This window comes from Patiria miniata, unplaced genomic scaffold, assembly GCF_015706575.1.
Source record: "Patiria miniata isolate m_02_andy unplaced genomic scaffold, ASM1570657v1 HiC_scaffold_25, whole genome shotgun sequence".
Taxonomy (NCBI): Eukaryota; Metazoa; Echinodermata; class Asteroidea; order Valvatida; family Asterinidae; genus Patiria; species Patiria miniata.
In genome coordinates, this window is record NW_024037064.1 from 11,219,837 (window position 1) to 11,240,019 (window position 20,183).

At 39.2% G+C, this 20,183-nt stretch overlaps 1 protein-coding gene across 3 annotated transcripts in view; it reads right to left on the reverse strand.

Moving 5' to 3' along the window:
- The window catches only part of LOC119733266 (sortilin-related receptor-like), a 75,110-nt gene that overhangs the window by 9,855 nt on the left and 45,072 nt on the right, over positions 1-20,183 (reverse strand). For all 3 annotated transcript variants that reach the window (XM_038206850.1, XM_038206851.1, XM_038206852.1), the window contains exons 24-41: positions 19,785-19,916; positions 18,835-18,960; positions 17,664-17,813; positions 16,175-16,300; positions 15,036-15,185; positions 13,207-13,365; positions 12,069-12,206; positions 10,859-10,976; positions 9,142-9,335; positions 8,161-8,273; positions 7,125-7,229; positions 5,699-5,774; positions 4,516-4,613; positions 3,025-3,088; positions 2,038-2,240; positions 1,469-1,661; positions 950-1,047; positions 156-339 (exon numbers count right to left, since the gene is read on the reverse strand). In XM_038206850.1, the coding sequence (XP_038062778.1) occupies positions 156-339; positions 950-1,047; positions 1,469-1,661; positions 2,038-2,240; positions 3,025-3,088; positions 4,516-4,613; positions 5,699-5,774; positions 7,125-7,229; positions 8,161-8,273; positions 9,142-9,335; positions 10,859-10,976; positions 12,069-12,206; positions 13,207-13,365; positions 15,036-15,185; positions 16,175-16,300; positions 17,664-17,813; positions 18,835-18,960; positions 19,785-19,916 (2,427 nt within the window). The remainder of the gene's footprint in view (positions 1-155; positions 340-949; positions 1,048-1,468; positions 1,662-2,037; positions 2,241-3,024; positions 3,089-4,515; positions 4,614-5,698; positions 5,775-7,124; positions 7,230-8,160; positions 8,274-9,141; positions 9,336-10,858; positions 10,977-12,068; positions 12,207-13,206; positions 13,366-15,035; positions 15,186-16,174; positions 16,301-17,663; positions 17,814-18,834; positions 18,961-19,784; positions 19,917-20,183) is intronic.

Genomic DNA, 20,183 nt, shown 5'->3' on the forward strand with positions numbered 1-20,183 from the left:
ATATTCATGTGAAGTTTCAACCCAATCAGATTAATAATTTATGAGATATGATATAAGGGTCTGAAATTCCCAACTGAAATTGGGAACAGCTAAAAATGGGTACAATCAAGCAGAAAAAAGACGGGCCACAAAGGATTTTTGAATAGCAAACGTACTTGTAGTTAAATTTACTGGTGATGACTGTACGGCGTGAGCTGCAGTGGTGCTGATGACGATCATGTAGGACATGCCCGGGACCAGACCGTGAATGGTCGCGTTAATCTCAGTTCTGGCCGTTGGACCAACAGTCATGCTGCTTGACGCTTTGGTCGCAGTTTCATTGTACACCACCTTGTAACTCTGCAAAATGAAGGGGAAAAAAGGAGTTTTTTTTGTTCTATGGAATATATACAACATTTGCTTTTGCTGTAATTTTCAGAAATTGATGGATTTGGGGGTTAGTCCAAAAAAAAAAGGCTCCGGTTTCTGGTATGCGCACGCGTCGCCGTAGCCATGCGTGTCGGCAAAATGAAATTTTTTTTTTTTCAACGAAAGATGATGTCTCGAAACCGCCAAACTCATTGGTTTTACTGGAATTCTGCTGCTGCACAATTTTAACATGTTTTTAGATGGGGCTATGATCGAGAATAAGCTTTATGTGGCCTCTCTGGACTCCAATATATTTGCATTATTCGGGCACCATTTGCAGTCATCAGCAAACATTTGAAAAAAAAATGGTAATAACAACATTTTTATTTTTTTTAAATCGCATCGCCGCACCACTTTTTGGGCAATCTCAATACCCGGAGACTTTTTTTTAGGCCTTAGTGGCAAATGTTGTAACACAACTTGTTTGACGTTTTGGGTTCGCAGATACTGGAAAAACCAAGAAAAACAATTATGTTCTTGTAGCCTGGTTATAGACGTCAATTTTTGGCAAATACTGACGTACAAAGAAAGGTGGTCTTACCAGCATGTGAGGTGTGTCACGGGGTGCTGTCCATCCCACTGTGATGCTTGTGGTGGTGCTAGCGATACTTTTCACACGTCGGACTGGCAGTTTGTCATCTGGGGGGAAAAAAGCAAAAATATTACATTTACATCAATTTACAACACCACAATTACCCAAAGAAATATAATGTCAAATAACAGAGACAGAAACACTTTTCATCAGATGGAATTTGCGTTGGGGAGATGTAAATTTATTATTAGGTTTTGCCCTTCACCGACGTACAAACACCGAGTATACAGTGTTTATATAGTGGGGAAGAGCAAAAGCAGAAACACTTTCATCCACTTAAAAAAAATGGAAATATTTACTCTTTGAAACTTTCCACAAAGGATCTATAAGTTCTAAATAGAGGTTACCTGCCGTTACCACTTATATTTTGTCTTATCCGATGACGGAGTTGTTATTGCAATACGGCACCCACATACCCATCCATAAAGAACAACCTGACCCAAAAAAAAGCCAACAATTCAAACTCACCAAAAGTGGTACTGCCAAATGCTGGAAGTGACCTAGGCGCATTTCGACAACTGTCTGAACTTAAGCTGACTTCAAAGGCATATGTGACTCCTGGAGCAAGGTTTTTCGCAGTGTACGTTGTGGAAGCCGACACATCCTTTCTCGATTGACCAGGAAGGCTACCCTCATGTTGGTCATAGTAAATATCATAGGTCTGCCAAAGGTAACAGAACAATTATCAGGGGTGTGAGTGACCACTTATAAAAATAGCTGAAAATAGCTGAAAAAAGGTATAAAGAAGCTGAACTTTGGAAATCTCCTATACCTTTGTACATAGCAAGTGAGGGAAAAAGCTGAAAAAAACTGAAATCCAAAACAAAAAAAAGCTGAAATCAGCTTAAAAGCTGAGATTTCACACACCTGAATTATGGACTTTTGACAGCCCTGAAGAGGCGAACAGTGTTACAAAGGAGTTAGAAACACTCGGGTAATTATCAAAATTACCGTGAAATTCATGAATACATAGGAAAATTCTTTTGTTTTTGTTCAGCTAGTGTTGAGTAAACAAGAATTTGGCTTGGAATACTCACGTTGATATTTCCGTGAGAAGATGGAGCCTGCCATGTTAGATCTATTTTCGTCGTGCTTTTGGTTTTCGCCACGAGGTTTGTCGGTGCGTCGAGTGCAGCCCCTTCAGTTTTGTTACCTAAATAGTCCGACCACGGACCGGGACCACCGCTGTTGCCTGCGGCCACTCGAAAGATGTATTCGGTCCCCGGGCAAAGTTTGTCCACTGCAACAAGTGAATAGTTTACCAATGTGACAAGTCAGTGGCACACTATTTCTCTCATTGACCTACATACCCTAATTGTTTAACACATTTGGATTCCAGAAACAATATCAATTCTCAAACAAGCTGGTTTATTTTGTGGTCGTGGGTATGAATTGAAAGAATTGAACTAGATGAATTCATCCAAATTTGTATTAAATTTCAACCTCTATTTTTACGGACATATATGTACAGGTATCTTGAATAAGCCTTTGTACTGATGACCTCACACTTTGTTTCCCAATGGGAGCCTGGTGGGGACGACAGATTCATGGTCTCATAGGAAAGCACACAAGTTAACAAAGTGTGACGTCATCAGTACAGAGGCTTATCCAGTCTAGATGCAAATGAAGTTTACATGTTTAAAGCTGCAGACAGCAACTCAACAACTTGTTGTGTCTCTCCATTCGTTAGTTATTAGTAATAAACATCAAGTGACAGCCTTGCATGGCTATAAATCAACTCCCTGGCCCTCTTGTGTCACTTTAATGGGTCTCCACCGACCCCGTCAAAGGTCACCAAGGGGTCACCAGGGTCAAAAACCTGATTTCTGGGCTCTAAACACTACTCCTTCCATAAATTACATGGCACAATCACGTCACTCGAGCATGAACACAAATTTGTTGGCCCGCAGCTTCCAAGATCAATTCCAGCTTGTTATTATTTTGCCAAGTTGGTCACAATTTTCATTTCTTGCTTGAAAGGGTTTGAGGCGCCCTCTACAGGTATGACAAGATGTAATACTCACCAGTGACCGTAGTCTTGGTAGTGTTTGCACAAATGTCCCTTGAATCACATTCTATCAGGTAATACTGTTCCAATAAAAGAGAGACAGATACAAAATCACCATTTCACTGTATACAATTTGGGCGATTCACAATGCAGTGCGCCACCAAGAGTTTGCCACGGTGAGTTCATTTTTCCCAGTGCATTGTGGGAGATGGTCAACAAATTCACACCGTGAGTATTTACACCCCCCCCCCCCATTTTGAAAAGACTGCCCTGAAAAGCACCATACATGTACATGTATATTGTCCATTAATGTACACAGTCATCGGTTTTGAACAGCGCTCCCATCGACAATTTGGGCGATTCACAATGCAGTGCGCCACCAAGAGTTTGCCACGGTGAGTTCATTTTTCCCAGTGCATTGTGGGAGATGGTCAACAAATTCACACCGTGAGTATTTACACCCCCCCCCCCCATTTTGAAAAGACTGCCCTGAAAAGCACCATACATGTACATGTATATTGTCCATTAATGTACACAGTCATCGGTTTTGAACAGCGCTCCCATCGACAGATGGTACCCCACCCCCCCCCCCCCCCCCCCCCCCCAACACACCATTTGATTTTACGGAGGCCAAGTGTCCTGTGTGTAGTCAAGGGTAAAACGTAGTAATTGATGGTTCTGGGTGTTTTCTTCTCATTTTTCCCATAACAAAAATAAGGTAGGAACTGTCAGAATAGGGTACGGTAGGTAGGGAAACCGGAAGCAGAACTGTTTTTTTTTTTTTATTGGCTTAAGATCAATCTTAGAGTGGGGAATCGTCATAAGTCTTAAAGCTATAGTCCATCATTTGCAGCTATCCGAAAAGTAACTGGCGTAATTATTGTTGAAAAACATACTTGGTTGAAAGATAGTAAGGGGACTAAACTCCCTGTGAAATTATTCTTTCTGGCAAGCTGTCATTTTGAAGTAAACAACGAAAGGAGGCCTTTCCAAGAAAATTGAATTTAGTGGTTCGTTTTGTTATTCGGCGAAGCGCGCGCAAACATTGGCATGAAGCGCACACACCCCAAATTGCTATAATTCGTCGGATCAGTGCGCGACATCGCGTAGCTGCAATCGGGTCAGCGAGAACGTGTCTCAGACGCTGAATTCAGGCCCAATTCAAAACATGATTCAGCAACTTTTGATTTGAAATCGAGATCCTAGAATGCTGTTTTTCTACATACAGTTGAAGCTGAGCTGAAACTTTATCAGATTTAATTGTTCAGTATCCTTCTTTAGATTGTGAGCACTTTAGTTGCTTCAAAGGAACAAACTGTACAAATTACAAACGATGGACTATATCTTCAAGACAAGTCTAAACATAATAATAATAATAATAGTAGCTTCTTGTATAGCACTCATATCCGTCACTAAGGACGCTCCTGGCACTCAATTATTACCCTGGCTTTAGCATAAGATGAATTTCGTGACATAAAGCCCCTGGCCATTAATACAGAATACTTACAGTGACTGGTACTGTGGTGTCCGGCTTTCTCCAAAACAGAGTGATGGAGTTTTCACCAGCTGCTACAAACAGAAAATGACTAGGGGGCTTTGTGATTGCTGTATGTGAAAGAAAAATGCCCACACCAGACGTCAGCTTTCTATTACTCCCGTTGAAGATATGGGCAAATAAATCAAATGGATATGAAATCCAGTCCTGGGAAATACGTCCAAAAGCATATTATTGGTTTAAAGGGTTATACAACATTTGCGAACATCAGAAAAATAAAACTATCAAGTTTTTACGAAATACCTTACTAGGATGTTGGTACACGACAGTCTTAAGCATCCTGTAAAATTATGGCACCTAGTGTGAAGTCATTTTCAAGAAAATTTTGTTTTTGTATACATTTCCAACGGTGGTCGGCCTTGGAAAAACCTGACTATTTTTCAACTACTGCTCCAAATTTGCCACTTTTCAGTCAAAATTTTGTTTGCTTTGGTTACATGTTCAAGAACAAGTGCAGGCCAGCTAGACTGGTTCCCTTACCTTACAATTTTCCAGCATCTATAAATTTATCTATTTTATCTTTAGTGGAGTCAGGGAACCAGACTACTTGAACAGTTTTGTTTTTCTTGCTTTTCCCTACATTTTCTTCCAAACTTCCAACATATTAGTGTAACAATGTTTCATCTATTATACTAATCCCTCAAATAGTTCATTTCTGAAAATTACAGCAAAAACCAATGATGTACATGTACATTCCCTTTGAGGAATGAGAGAAATGTATTTGTCACGGTGAAAAAGTAAATTTAAAGTAGATCTGTGCGTCATATTAACCAATACAGCAGGTTTATTTCGCAATCAGACCAGGAACTAACAAAGCAGTATAATTAATTTGAAGATTGATGAGAACTATTGAAAAATCATTCAAAATCATAGGACGTCATCATAATGTCAATTCACATTAACATTCACTCCTTTTTTATTGTACATTTCCAGCGGAATTTCCAGCGATTTATTACGTCCAGTTGGGACAAAACAGGTAAATTAAATTCCGTAGCGAAAGAGTTAATTTGTGGGTAAAAGAAAAAGTCTGGAAAAAAAGAGTGAAAAAAAGAAAAAACAAAAATCTGTACACAAACAATAGCTCATTTATCAAATATTCCATTGAAAGTGGAAAGCAAAGAAGACAAAACTTTACCGTTAGGGTTCATTGTTATATCTTTCGTGGTCTCATTACAAAAACTGCCCCAACCAGAAGGATTATGAGCCCGCACCTGCAAAATTTGAATAGACAATTTGCATATATCAGAATCAGTGTTGTAGTCGAGTACTTTTTTCCCGAGTACCAATACTGCCGAGTACTTAGGTAGCCGAGTACGAGTATGAGTACTTGTACTTGTACCTCTGAGTACAAGATCAGGTCTCCGAGTACGAGTACTTATACTTCCGAGAACGAGTACTTTACTTCCGAGTACGAGTACGAGTACAAGTACTTGTATTCCGAATACAGCCATACAGCAAATGATTCATTGTGCGTGATTGGCAGAGACCCGGTCAGACCGATATACAGACCCACTCACAGCTAGCTGTTGTTAGTGTCTTTGTCCACATGTGAACAGAGGAAAATCAGGAAACTTTGATTTTTCCGCGTAAGCCAATCAACCATTTCAAACTGAAAGTATCGATAAAATAAGGCCATGGTGTATAAAGTCAAACTAAACCATTTCCACCGAGTACTGGTGCTTTGCTGCCCGAGTACGAGTACCGTCATTTCGAGTACGAGTACTTTGACATTCGAGTACGAGTACGAGCACTCCAAAAAATACCTGTTAATGGCCCTCTTTCAGCAACTGTGAAGAAGGCTGTGTGAGCCAAAGCCGGTTTAATAAGAATTTAGTATACCAAAAAAGAATATCTTAACTTTTGAAATTTGCCTTCACATGTTAACCCTTTCATGCCCACATTGTTTATTGACTTGGCTCTCCCCAGGACCAAATTGTTTGCTCAGTCATGCGGAAATCACTAGAGCGTGAAAAAAAATGAGCACGAGTCAAAAACTCACTTTTTTCAACCCAGATTTTCACTGACAAGGAGTGATTAAAATCATAGGTGTTGTGTGTAAAGTTTGTTCCTTGAACCTTACTCTTTTATGTGATGTAAAAATGAAGTCCATACGTGCAAATATAAGAAAGTTATGCCTTTTTGTTCATCTGGTCCCAATTATCAAACTCCAAGCCATTTCACCACATGACCAAATGGCACTCCATACCTCAAATTGTGCATGGATACTTCTGAAGCACTTTTCTCGTTTTTTTGTAATGGTAACACTATGAATAAACCACACCAACAGAAAGATCCGAAAATACTCTTTTAGCTGGTGTATAGTTGATGTATGGGCGGCCAAACATATCAACATGCCGCCTTTCTGAAAAGTAGTGAATATATCTGTGTTGAGGGTGTTTTGTGTGTGGTTTCCTGGTGGACTAAAGTCGCCCATGGGAACCAGCAGGGGGGTACTTCTTGTCGACAAAAGTCGCCCATGGTAAGGAAAGGGTTAAATTCCCGCCTCTGCTGATTTTCAAACTGACAAACAATGGAAGGAAAACCAAAATGGGTAGTTTCACCTTGAACGCGTAGACTCTGTTAGGGATGAGGTTTGCGATGTCAGCTGACAGGCCAAGCACAGTAACAGGCGTCACACGTCCGTCGTGGTCCAGGTGGTACTGGAGCTTTAGTAACAAAAGGTAATCAGAGCAAAAGTTAAGTAATGCTTAAGGGCAATTCCACGGTTACGTTACATTTTTTATGTCCTTTTGAGATTCCTTGGGCTGTAATTACCTTACCGAAAAGGTTTAATAACTATTATCCCCATTGTAGGTAGAGTAGACCTAGACCTACCTAAGCACCAAAGATGACATCCAGACAAATGTGTTACGCATGATAAACAAGACGCACAAATTCGGTTACTCGTGTTACCTGTAGGTTTATCCAATACATTAAAGGTGTAGTCCATCATTTGTAACTTGTGTATTTTGCTCGTTTAAAGCAACAAACATGCTCAAGATCTAAAGGGTGGAGAACAAATAACCTGATGAAGTTTCAGCTCAGCTTTAGCTGAATATTTCGAGAAAAACAACATTCTAGGATCTCGTTTCAAATCAAAAGCTGCTGAATCATGTTTTGAATTGGGCTTGAATTCAGCGTCTGAGACGTATTCTCAATGAGCCGATTGCAGCTACGCAATGTCATGCACTGATCCAACGAATTATAGCAACCGCCCGCACGCGTGCATCGTGCCAATGCTTGCGCGTGCTTCGCTGCGAACAAAACAAACTACTTACTTAAATTTCCTACGGTGCTTCTTAAGAAGCACCGTTGGAAAGGTCTTCTTTTGTTGATTTCTTCAAAATGACAGTTTGCCAGAAAGAATAATTTCACGGGGAGTTTAGTTCCCTTACTATCTTTCAACCAAACATGTTTTTCAACAATAATTACGCCAGCTACTTTTCGGATGGCTGCAAATGATGGATGATAGCTTTAAGCTCTTGTACTGCCCCAAATGCCTCAACTGTTACTCTTCATTCTGCCCCAAACCGCCACAGCACTCTATGGTTATATGGATTAAAGTAGTAAAACTGGAGCATGTAAGTTGACACATACCTCGTATTGATCGATGCTTGAACCTGTACTTGGTGCGTTCCAGGAAACATGAACGGTTGAACTTGATGTGACGTGAACTTGTAGGTTTGTTGGAGTGCCAGGTGGGCTGACAGCTAGCAACAAAGCAATCGAAACTTTTATTCATGTACTCTACATTATTAAAGTGAAGAGCAACTAAACTACTTACTGCTTGCCACTCTGCAGTTAAACTCTCTTGTTTGATGCAGACTCATTATGAGCCTGTTGACACAACTCAGCGACCTGTTTGTAATATTTGCCATTGTAACCCCAAGCAAAAGCGACGCGAAATTTGTGACGTCAACAATACCTTCGAAGCGCGTCCACCATTGTTGACAACATGAATTTCGCTTCACACTTGCATGAAGTATGAACCAGGCTGAACTCGGCCTAATAGAAAGAGATCCAATCCCGCAAACCCGGCAGGGAACCACTAGGGAACTTGAGGGTATATAGAGGTAGGATAAAGATGTGCTCTCTTAACCCTTCGTGGATCAAGACCAAAAACTTTATGCGGAATGCCCACTTGGAGAATTTGATCACCACATGTGTTTATAGGTCACTAACCCTGGCATGCCTGTACATGCGCAAGATATAGGTCATTCACATGGCCAGGGATTGTTTACAACCTGTCTGAGCTCTGGGCGGCACGAGGGGTTGAAACAAAGGGATCGGCGGCACTTGCGGGTTGGCGACTAAGATCTCCCACTACTGCACAAAGGCATTAGGCGCCATCTTGGTTTCTGTCTTTCAACACTCCTTACTCCGGAGTGGCTAGGGTCTGGACAATGGGAGTCTACAGGCTTGTGATGTATAGTAGGGTGAGGATTACATGGAAGCTTGGACTAATTGGCCCATTGAAAAAAAAATTATGCCCATATTTGGAAAATGCGGAGAATTTTATCGTCCGCTCGCTGCGCGAAGGGGGGCTAATATGAAATTAGGCAATTTTGGAATTCTTACCACTGGGTAGAGTGACAGCAGTGGGCTCTGATCTGCCATACAAAACATCACCTTCAGGCAGATGTACAGCGACACTGAACTGATAACTTGCCCCTGGTAGCAGGTTGCTGATGTAGTAATTCGTAATGGAACCACCATGTGCCACATCCTTTATCACATTCTCTGGAAAAAGGGGGCCATGGTCTTGAACCCTCCTGTTTTTTTGTTATTTTTATAAAAAAGGCAAGAATAAAAAATGAAATTAAATATTCATCACAAGTCATCACAATGATTTTTGTCATCAAGAGTCGTCACAAGTCATCGCAAGCAATCACAAACTGTTGCAAACATTCAAAAGTCATCACGTCATGCCAATAGTCTTTACAAGTTATCACTAATCATCCCTAGTTAACAACAGTCATTACAAGTTATGACAAGTTATCAAGAGTTATCAACAGTCATCCCAATAGTGATCACATGTTATCAACAGTCATAACAAGTTATCATCAGTTATCACAAGTTATCCAGTCATAACAAGTTATCAAGTCATCACGATTTATCAAAAGTTGTCACAAATTATGAAGTCATCACAAGTAATCAATAGTGGCCACGAGTTATCACCAGTCATCATAACTTATCGACAGTCACTACAAGTTATCAATAGTCATCACAAGTTATCAATAGTCATCACAATTTATCATCAGTCATCACAAGTTATTTACAGTCATCGTAAGTTATCAACAGTCATCATAATTTATCAAGTCATCACAAGTTATCAATAGTCAACACAAGTTATCAATAGTTGTCACAAGTTATCAATAGTCATCAAAAGTTATCAACAGTCATCATAAGTTATCAACAGTCATCACAAGTTATCAGCAGTCATCACAAGTTATCAACAATCATCACAAGTTATCAATAGTCGTCACAAGTTATCAAGTAGACATCACAACTTATCAACAGTCATTACAAGTTATCAACAGTCATCATAACTTATCAACAGTCATCACAAGTTATCACCAGTCATCATAACTTATCAACAGTCATTACAAGTTATCAATAGTCATCACAAGTTATCAATAGTCATCACAACTTATCAATAGTTGTCACAAGTTATCAATAGTCATCAAAAATTATCAACAGTCTTCACAAGTTATCAACAGTCATCACAAGTTATCAACAGTCATCAAAAGTTATCAATAGTCGTCACAAGTTATCAAGTAGACATCACAACTTATCAACAGTCATTACAAGTTATCAACAGTCATCAAAAGTTATCAACAGTCATCACAAGTTATCAGCAGTAATCACAAAATATCAACAGTCATTACAAGTTATCAACAGTCATCACAAGTTATCAACAGTCATCACAAAATATCAACAGTCATTACAAGTTATCAACAGTCATCAAAAGTTATCAACAGTCATCACAAGTTATCAGCAGTCATCACAAAATATCAACAGTCATTACAAGTTATCAACAGTCATCACAAGTTATCAACAGTCATCACAAAATATCAACAGTCATTACAAGTTATCAACAGTCATCACAAGTTATCAACAGTCATCACAAGTTATCAACAGTCATTACAAGTTATCGATAGTCATCACAAGTTATCAACAGTCATCACAAGTTATCAACAGTCTTCAAACCCCAAAATGGGGCCATTACAGTGCACTCATTCGCTCAAGAATACGGCCCATAGAGCTAGAGACGTTAGGATCATGCTGAACTTACCGATAGTAGATGTAGTAATTGTAGGATGCTTGGGGCTCAGGTGAGGGCTCATAGAAGAAAAGTCCCACTGTCGTTGTATTTGTGGGACTGCCAAATAAGTATCTAACATGGTATTTGCCTGTCAGTGAAATGACAAGTTTCATAGATGTGTAACAGATTTCAGTGCCGATCCCATCACCAGAAAAAAAAAATTAAAAAGGCTGAATTTATCATGTAGAACATAAGAGAGAAAAATGCTCAAAAGATTCTCTTTGTGGGACTAAGACACATTTTCTATTTCAAGTGTATACAGGCATGCAACTGGGAAATCACAAAAAAAGAGGAAATTCAAATTTTTTCCAGACTTTGTACAGTGTTTTTCTAATTTCAATGGCACACATGGGAAGTAAAAAAAGAGGAAATCAGCTGATCCGAGGAAAAGTTGCATGCCTGTGTATAAGATGCAGTAGTATAAACACACACGTATTAAAGATTAAGTACATCATTTGTAATTTGTGTATTTTGTTTTCATTTGAACAACAAAAGTACTCAAATTCTAAAGAAGGGTACCGGTGTTTAACAACCAACCCGATGACGTTTCAGCTCAGTGAATGTTGTATATTCTGAGAAAAACAATATTCTAGGATCTCAATTTCAAATCAGAAGTTGCAGATTCATGTTTTAAAGTATACCCGAATCCAGTATCCGGGATACGTTCTCATTCAGCCGACTGCAGCTACGCGACGTCGCGCACTGAACTGACGAATAATAGCAACTGTGCGTGCTTGCATATTGTTTCGCCAATGAAAAAATTTACAAACTAACGGAACTGTAGGTACTGTAGGACATTTCGAAGAAAAGACATTTAATTTTGGGGTTTTTAATTTTTTTTTTTTATTACTGTCTGTATTTTTTTTTTGAAGTCAAAATAAATAATAAAAATAATAACATATGCGCATATTTTTCTAAGATGCATGCTATCGATGTTGAGTTTCGAGCTTGTATACTGATAAAAATATCCCACCAACATACAATGTACCTTGCAAAACGCACGCTATTTTATCTTTTCTGGACGTTGTGATAAACTCAAACTCCTTTCAATACTTGTCACTATAAAATTAGTAACCAAAATGTTCTCATATAAGGCGATTTTTCATTTGAGAAAGCCCTTCCGCCCCCCTCCCCGGATCCGCCCTTAGACTCTTTAAGACCTCACCCAACTCCTACTTACCACTGCAATCACCCTCATCCGTGCCATCTATGCAATCAGCATGTCCATTGCAGACCTTCCAGGAAGGGATGCACGATCTACCGTCACATTGGAATTGGAATTCATTGCAATAACCGGACGATGTCGGGACAATGTGAGCTACGTGAAAAGGGAAGTTGAAGTCAAGATGTTAATAAGCTCTGTGCACAAGTGCCCCCTCGACGGTAAGAAAGAGAGAGTTTGGGGAGACCACTGGGAGAAAGAGAGAGTTTGGGGAGACCACTGGGAGAGATATTCAAATGCACTGCCGACAATGCCCGACGTTCACGCGACACTAAGTTGTTCTTACTTCGCGCACCACACGCATTAACCAGTACACGTGGTGGGTCCACTGCCCGTGACGGAAGTGGACTCTGATATTTTTGCTTGAAATTTGAGGTACAGTGGAATGCCGCTATAACGAACATCGCGAGATCCTCAGAAATTGCTCGTAACAGCGACTGTTTGGTGTAGCGATTTTAAGCTGCTGGTGCTTCAGTACTCACTTTTCAATAAATAGCGCCCTTCAAAACTTCAGCTTGCACACCGCAGTAGTTACTGAAAGACGACTTGGAACTCGTACCGACTACTGAATAATGTAATTACACAGTTTTTGAATTGTACTACCTTCAGCAATGAGAGGCTTTCCCGTTCTATTCCTTGTGGAAATAATAGCCACTTGTCAGTCTTCTTGGCACATTTTGTACACGAAAATCGGGAGCCAAGGACATTGTTCTGTATAGCTGAATGTTTAGTATAGCGGTGTTCGGTATAGCGACCTTCCACTGTATACAGATATACATGTACAAACTTGCATGGCGCCAATTATGTTATTTACAACTTGAAACAAAAGGCCTGAACAGTATTCAAAATACTCGACTAGTGACTGTTCTTGAGCATCGTCTAATTAACAGCTTTAAATATGGGATAGCAACTGGCCACCAAGTTTAACGAGAGCAGGATCTAGTGTAGTCGACATAGGTGGCCAATGGTTTAATAAGGGTTAACTTGGTCACGCGTGACTCATCACGTCATTGAGTAATCATACAAGCCACTTCTGCAGAACTCTGCCAATATCCGCTCTGTTCCATAAAACATATTTACATCTTTTCAAACTTACTGGAGCAATCAACTTCGTCGCTCTGATCTTCACAGTCAGGAATACCGTTGCAGACATATATCCTGGGTACACACCCGGAGTTGTCTACACATTTGAAGTAATCACTGCGACAATTAAGAGGTGTTGTCCACATTGGGGGTTGCCATGTTGATGGAATATCTTGAAAACAAAATTGAAACAAAATTAAAAGCAAAATTTGCACAGCTGGAAGACTGGAAATCTTACCACAGGAGAAGGTAACATCAGATAAGTATTTTTACAGGCCAACTTGCAGGCAAGCAAATGCATTACAATGCAAGAAAATGCACTGCAATGCAAACAAATGCACGGCAATGCAAGCAAATGCATTGCAAGCAAAAAAAACCCCAAAGAAGTACATTTGTCATGAAGTTTACAAAAATCCATAAAATAATCGACATCTAGTTTGTGGGTCGCCAATGGCGCATGAGCAACGAAGGGTCTAGCGTATATGTCTGTATTTGCCAAGAAAGGCACAAAAAATACCCATTTCTTTTTTGTTCCAAATAAATAAAAACACCTTACAGTAAAACCGCATGCATTCCAGATTCTTAAGATTTTTTTTTAGAATCCTGCAATCAGACCAAAAATCCTGACCACAGAAATCTTGAAATCAGAAAAAAAAACACCTTATGAAAACTTCTCAGAACATTACATACAATTTGAAATTAGCCATTCCTTTTCTTCTTGGGATTGCCTGGAACAGGTTGCATGTAATTTGCCTTTTATGACATGGCCTTAAAAGAAAATGAGGGCAAAAGCGGATCAAATAGGGGTTGTGGGGTTGACCCCATGGCGTCATGGGCCAAGTTTGGCTTGTTGCTATATACTTAGATGAAGATGAAGATGAAGATGAAGATGAAGGTCAAGATGAAGATGAGGATAAAGATGAAGAGGAAGAGGAACAGGAAGACGAAGAGGAAGATGAAGAGGAAGAGTAAGATGATGAGGAAGATGAAGAGAAAGATGAAAATGAGGATAAAGATGAAGATGAAGAGAAAAATGAAGATGAGGATAAAGAGGAAGAGGAAGAGGAAGAGAAAGAAAAAGAGGAAGAGGAAGATGAAGAGGAAGAGGAAGATGAAGAGGAAGATGAAGATGAAGAGGAAGAGGAAGATGACGATGACGATGAAGATGAGGATAAAGATGAAGAGGAAGAGGAACAGGAAGATGAAGAGGAAGAGTAAGATGATGAGGAAGATGAAGAGAAAGATGAAAATGAGGATAAAGATAAAGATGACGAGGAAGATGAAGATGAGGATCAACAGGAAGAGGAAGAGGAAGAGAAAGAGAATGAGGAAGAGGAAGATGAAGTAGAAGAGAAAGAGGAAGATGAAGAGGAAGATGAAGATGAAGATGACGATGAAGATGAAGATGAAGATGAAGATGAAGATGAAGATGAAGAGGAAGATGAAGAGGAAGAGGAAGATGAAGAGGAAGAGGAAGAGGAAGAGGAAGATGAAGGTGAAGTTGAAGATGAAGGTGAAGATGAAGATGAAGGTGAAGGTGAAAATGAAGAGGAAAGGGAAGAGGAAGAGGCAGAGGAAGATGAAGATGAAGATGAAGATGAAGAGGAAGATGAAGATGAAGCTGAGGATGAAGATGAAGATGAAGAGGAAGATAAAGATGAAGAGGAAGATGAAGAGGAAGGGGCAGAGGGAGATGAGGATGAAGATGAAGAGGAAGATAAAGATAAAGATGAAGATGAAGATGAAGATAAAGATGAAGATGAAGATCTGACAAAAGTAACAGAGTTATTTCTGCAGCAGAACAGAGAGGATATGTGGGGATAAACAGAAGTTAACTATTACCTGTGGGGCAATTCTGTTCGTCACTGTTGTCTCCACAATCGTCGTAATGATCACAGAGATAAAACTCAGGGATGCAGGCAACAGGTGCTCCAGGGGCGCAGGGTGCCTGCCAAGGGGCACAGGTGGGGCGCTGACTGGGAGGGGCAGTAGCTACACAGACAAAAACCCAAATATTAAAGAAAACATGTGTCTGCTTACCATTGTAATGTCTTTGTTTGTCTTTTAGGTTTTTGTTTGTTTGTGTTGTATCTGTTAGCTGTTTTCCACAAGCTTTTGCTTATTAAAACAGCTCCATGTTCTATTTGCTTCTTTTAGTTTGCTGTTAATTTGATATTTACTGCTTTTTATTTCTTGTTTAACCCTTTTCTCTAAAGTTTGTATATATTTTTTTCTTCATGAAGCATGGAAAAAATGTGAAGTTGAACTGAAATGAATGGAAACATGCAAATGGAAATTCAGCTCATCTTGTTTTCATGCACATTACTATGTGTTGCAACAATACATGTTTTCATTGGATGTGACAAGAAAGTGGTAATTTTTCAATTACGAGTATAAAATCCTTTTAACACATGCAAAAAGAGGGTGTTATTTTTGCTTTTGTCACACTAGGTAGGTACTCTTTGTCAAACAAAAGTGCATATGAACAGTACAAAAATTAGTCCTTCAAAACTTACCCACAAAAAAAGTTTGGAAGAAATATTGGCCACTACTAAACTATTTTCCAAATAAGCTTTTTAACATGATAAACAAATAAAAAGGGGAACTTTCTGCAAGATAATGAAGAAATGTTTGACATATATTTGTACACAAGAGCTGTAGAGACACTACCGTTCTGCCTTGAATAACATCACGCTGTGGCTCATGAATGTGGAAATTTTCATCAGCATAAAAACTAAAATGTTGAAATGTCTCCTTTTACTGCCACAAAGGAGGTAGAAAGTCATAGTAACATAGCAAGAAAGCTGTTTTAAATGTATTTAAGTCATGAAATTCCTATTGTATGTGTCCTTTAAGGCCTTGCAACCGTAAAATGTACCAAAATGTAAAAGTCCATCATGTTTTCAGAAATTGTTGAATAGGAAATCTTCATCCACAAAAAACGCTAATTTTGTTTGTTTGAGATTTTCATTGCAACTTACATCCACAATGTTCGTCTGACATGTCTCCGCAATCATTGTCGCCGTCACATTGCCAGTAACTTGGGATACAGTAGCCGTTAGCACACCGGAACTGAAACTGATTACAGGTTTGTGGTGGCTCAGTACCTGCAAAAGTCAAAATGAGACCACGGTAACCAGTAACTGAGTAAATTTGGTACATGCCTGGATCTGTTGTGGATTTGGTTTCAGTCCGAGCCAAATTCTGTGACAGCATCATGTTAGGGGAGTCAGCTTGGGTACTTTCCTCGCCTTCCACCGATTTGGTCAGGGTTCGATCCCTAAATGGACCACATGTGGATTGGGTTTTCAGTCCGAGCATGATTCTGTGGGTCTTTCCCCACAATATTCTTCTGGGGTTTTCCTACTACATCCAAAAAACCCTTTAATTTCTTCGCATTCTCTTCTCTCTAAATGATTCTTCAGGCTTTCGAGCTACAGTGCCTAGAGTACTTTGAGAAAGCCTTGGCTAATAGCAGAAAGAAATAAAACTAGACTTTGTGGGCAAACACTTGGCTGTTTCGGCATTTTACTTTTTTATTTTGATGACATGTTATGGACTGATAGCCATGTACAAGTAGAAAATGCAGTGTGAAAAATAAAAATATATATTCGTTGTTCCTATGAAAATCTGGTGTCTTCTATGGCCCTTTAAGACCAACAGTAAAACTAATGAAAAAGTGGAATGAAAATTAAGCAGGTCATAGCATGCTGTGATCAAAATCAAGGTTGGACTGGTGAAAACTGCAGGGGCTATTAGCTCAAAAAAACTCAAAATCAAAGGTGTTTTGACACTGTTGCCAAATTCAGAGACAAACATTTGCAATTTGAATAGTTAAAATGTTATGTATTGCATTCTTATGAAATCATGAGGACATCACACATTTCTCACAATTTTGTACAAAAAATTTATGACCTACTGGTACTGAGCTATAACAAAAAAAGGATAATTGCATGTTCTATTTGTCAAATATGCTAATAACTTGTAATAAGGTTTGAAAATAAAACCAATGCATCAAACACCACATGGTGAAATCATCATGATGATCTGTAAAATAAACATGTATACCCAAGTACTTATATTCGTGCAAGGTTTCAAGCCAATCGGACCCGTCGTACTCAAGATAATGGACTTCACAGTTTAAGTCTTAGTCACATAATGGAGGGTGACATCATAATATCACTTATTAAGGTACACCTTAGTTCTAGGTCTTTGTCCTTACCAAGTTTTATGTTGACGTGATAATAAATGCCAAATTTGTGAAGTGGTAAAAAATTACATTTAGTACTACAAAGTTTGTTTAAATTATTGAAAAAGTTCATTTTATCATCACATCCTATTGCATTGTAACATAATAGCAACATCTATTTACTCACCAAGTTTCATGACTTCCCCCTTGGTGCCCCCCCCCCCCCCCCCCCTCTCTCTCAATGTCCGTGAGCCCAATCCAAAAAAACCAAAACTCCTTACCGCAATCAAATTCATCTGAGCCGTCAACACAATCAGGGTACCCGTCGCATTTCCAACTGGCAAAGATGCATTCTCCATTCAAGCAATGGAAATCCCAGGGATGGCACGAGTGCTCGGGGAAAATCCAAGTTGTCGGTTGCAGTGTCGTCACTGCCAAAGAAAATGGGTCAAATACCATTTGTCTATAGAGTTACCGTTACGGCAGGTTTGAAATTTGTGCCTGCATCAAGAGTTCCCATCAATTTTGTGTGTGACATCATCACTTTGTACTCACTTCTAATATTTGATACAAGAACATGACATACAACTACAGTGGACTCTCGTCAGTACAAACATTGGTCCCGACTGTGCATTTATGGGCACAGTGAATGGGACTGATGTTCCTCTTAATACAAAATTCTGATATAACAAACAATTTGGCTACGTCCAAACGAGTTTGTATTAACGAGACTCGACTGTACATTGAATATACATATGTACGTGTGGAGGCTGATTAACACAGGATCAATATGTATGAATTTCCATCTTTTCACCCAAAATGTCCTGAAATTAATTAATTATATCAACCTCTCATTCTAAATTTTATGATGTGCCAGAAAGGTTGTATTATGTCCGGTCAGCGTCACCATTGTAGTAGGCAAAGAGCGTATAGCGCCATGCGCAATAGGTAGTAGGTACATGTTCATCTTCAAAGCTGTGTTTGACGGCAAAAACTGTGAAAATTCGGGGCCAACAACAGGGCTGGATTATAACAAACGTACACGACACAGTTGGTGAGCATTATGCCATTTGATAAAATTTGCAGTTATTTTACATGAAATAAAACCCTACTGTCTAGTTTCAACAAAGTGGACAGATCACGGGAGACCAGATGGTCAAGTGGTACTTTGATGTCATATGATAGGACCTGTTACAGCGAGACACTGGACAAACATATGTTAGAGTCATTAATATCTCTCCAGAGACCTCGTAAATATCCATATTGGAAAGGATTTTTTTTTACGTCGGCCTTCTCTCCACAGACCACCTTTCAAGTTTGGTTGAGATTGATGACTAAACTTCACAGCGAAATGGAACACGCACACACTTAATGGTTTTGGTGAGTTGTGATTCATTTTGTTGGATTGATTTGTAAGAATTGAAATTAAAAGGAAAACAAAACACAACTCACTGAAACAGTTGGCTTCATCTGATCCACCCGTACAATCATTATAACCATCGCAGCGCCACGAAATAGGGATACAAGTACCATCTTGACACCGAAACTGATCGAAGGAACTGCAAGGTGGCCGTGTTCCTGCGGGGAAAAAAGTAAGCGTTAAATCATCAGCTGATTTCACAAAACAGTGTGTAGTTCAGGCCTTGCATAGGACTTGTGCAACAAATTTATTGCATAGTTGCCTAATAAGCTTATGATTTATTTCCCAAAAATTGGCGTAGCTGCGCAACAATTGAAATAATCTAAACATCTTGGACGAGTATAATAAAAGCAATACAACAGTTGTTCGAGTGTGATTTTGTTCATGAAACAGTAGTGGAATTACCTCCATACACAACTTTGCAATATTTTTGTCCGACTTTCTTCAGAATCATGCAACAACTTTGAAACTCTGTCAAGAATGAACTATTTGAGGGGTTAGTATAATAGATAAAATATTGTTACACTGACATGTTTGAGGTTTTGTGTTCGAAAATGCTGGAAAAAACTAGAAAAAAAAACAACAAAAAAGGTCAAGTAATCTGGTTCCCTGACTCCACTAAAGATGAAATGGATAAATTTATAGATGCCGGAAAATTGTAAGATAAAGGAACCAGTCTAGCTGGCCTGCACCCGTTCATGAACATGTAACCAATAGCAAACAAAAATTGGACTGTCGTAAATTTGGAGCAGTAGTTGAAAACCAGTTAGGTTTTTCCAACAGTGTAGGCCGACCACCGTTGGAAAATTGTACAAAAATACCACTTTTCTTGAACATGACTTCACACCAGGTGCCATAATTTTACAGGATGCTTAAGACTGTCATTTACCAACATCCTAGTCAGATTTTTTGAAAAAAAATTGGTAGCTCTGAATTTCGATGTTTGCAAATGTTGTATATTGCCTTTAAAACAAAAGCTCACCACAGTTTCTTTCATCAGACATATCTCCACAGTCATTGTCGCCGTCACATATCCAGCCGGAGGGGATGCAGCGTCTGTTGTCGCACTGGAACTGTGACGAACTGCAGGTACCAGCGTAGGGTGTAGTGGGTGCTATGTGAAGGAAAAAAGGTCCCGTAAATCAAGTTCTTATCAATCAAGTTCTTATCAATCAAGTTCTTATCAATCAAGTTCTTATCAATCAAGTTCTTATCAATCAAGTTCTTATCAATCAAGTTCTTATCAATCAAGTTCTTATCATTTCTTCAAAATCTTCATTAGAAATCATTTCCAGGAGTGTGAGTGACCACTGAACAAAAATAGCTGAAAAAGGTGTAAAAAAGCTGAACTTTGCGAATACATTTGTACACTGCAAGTGAG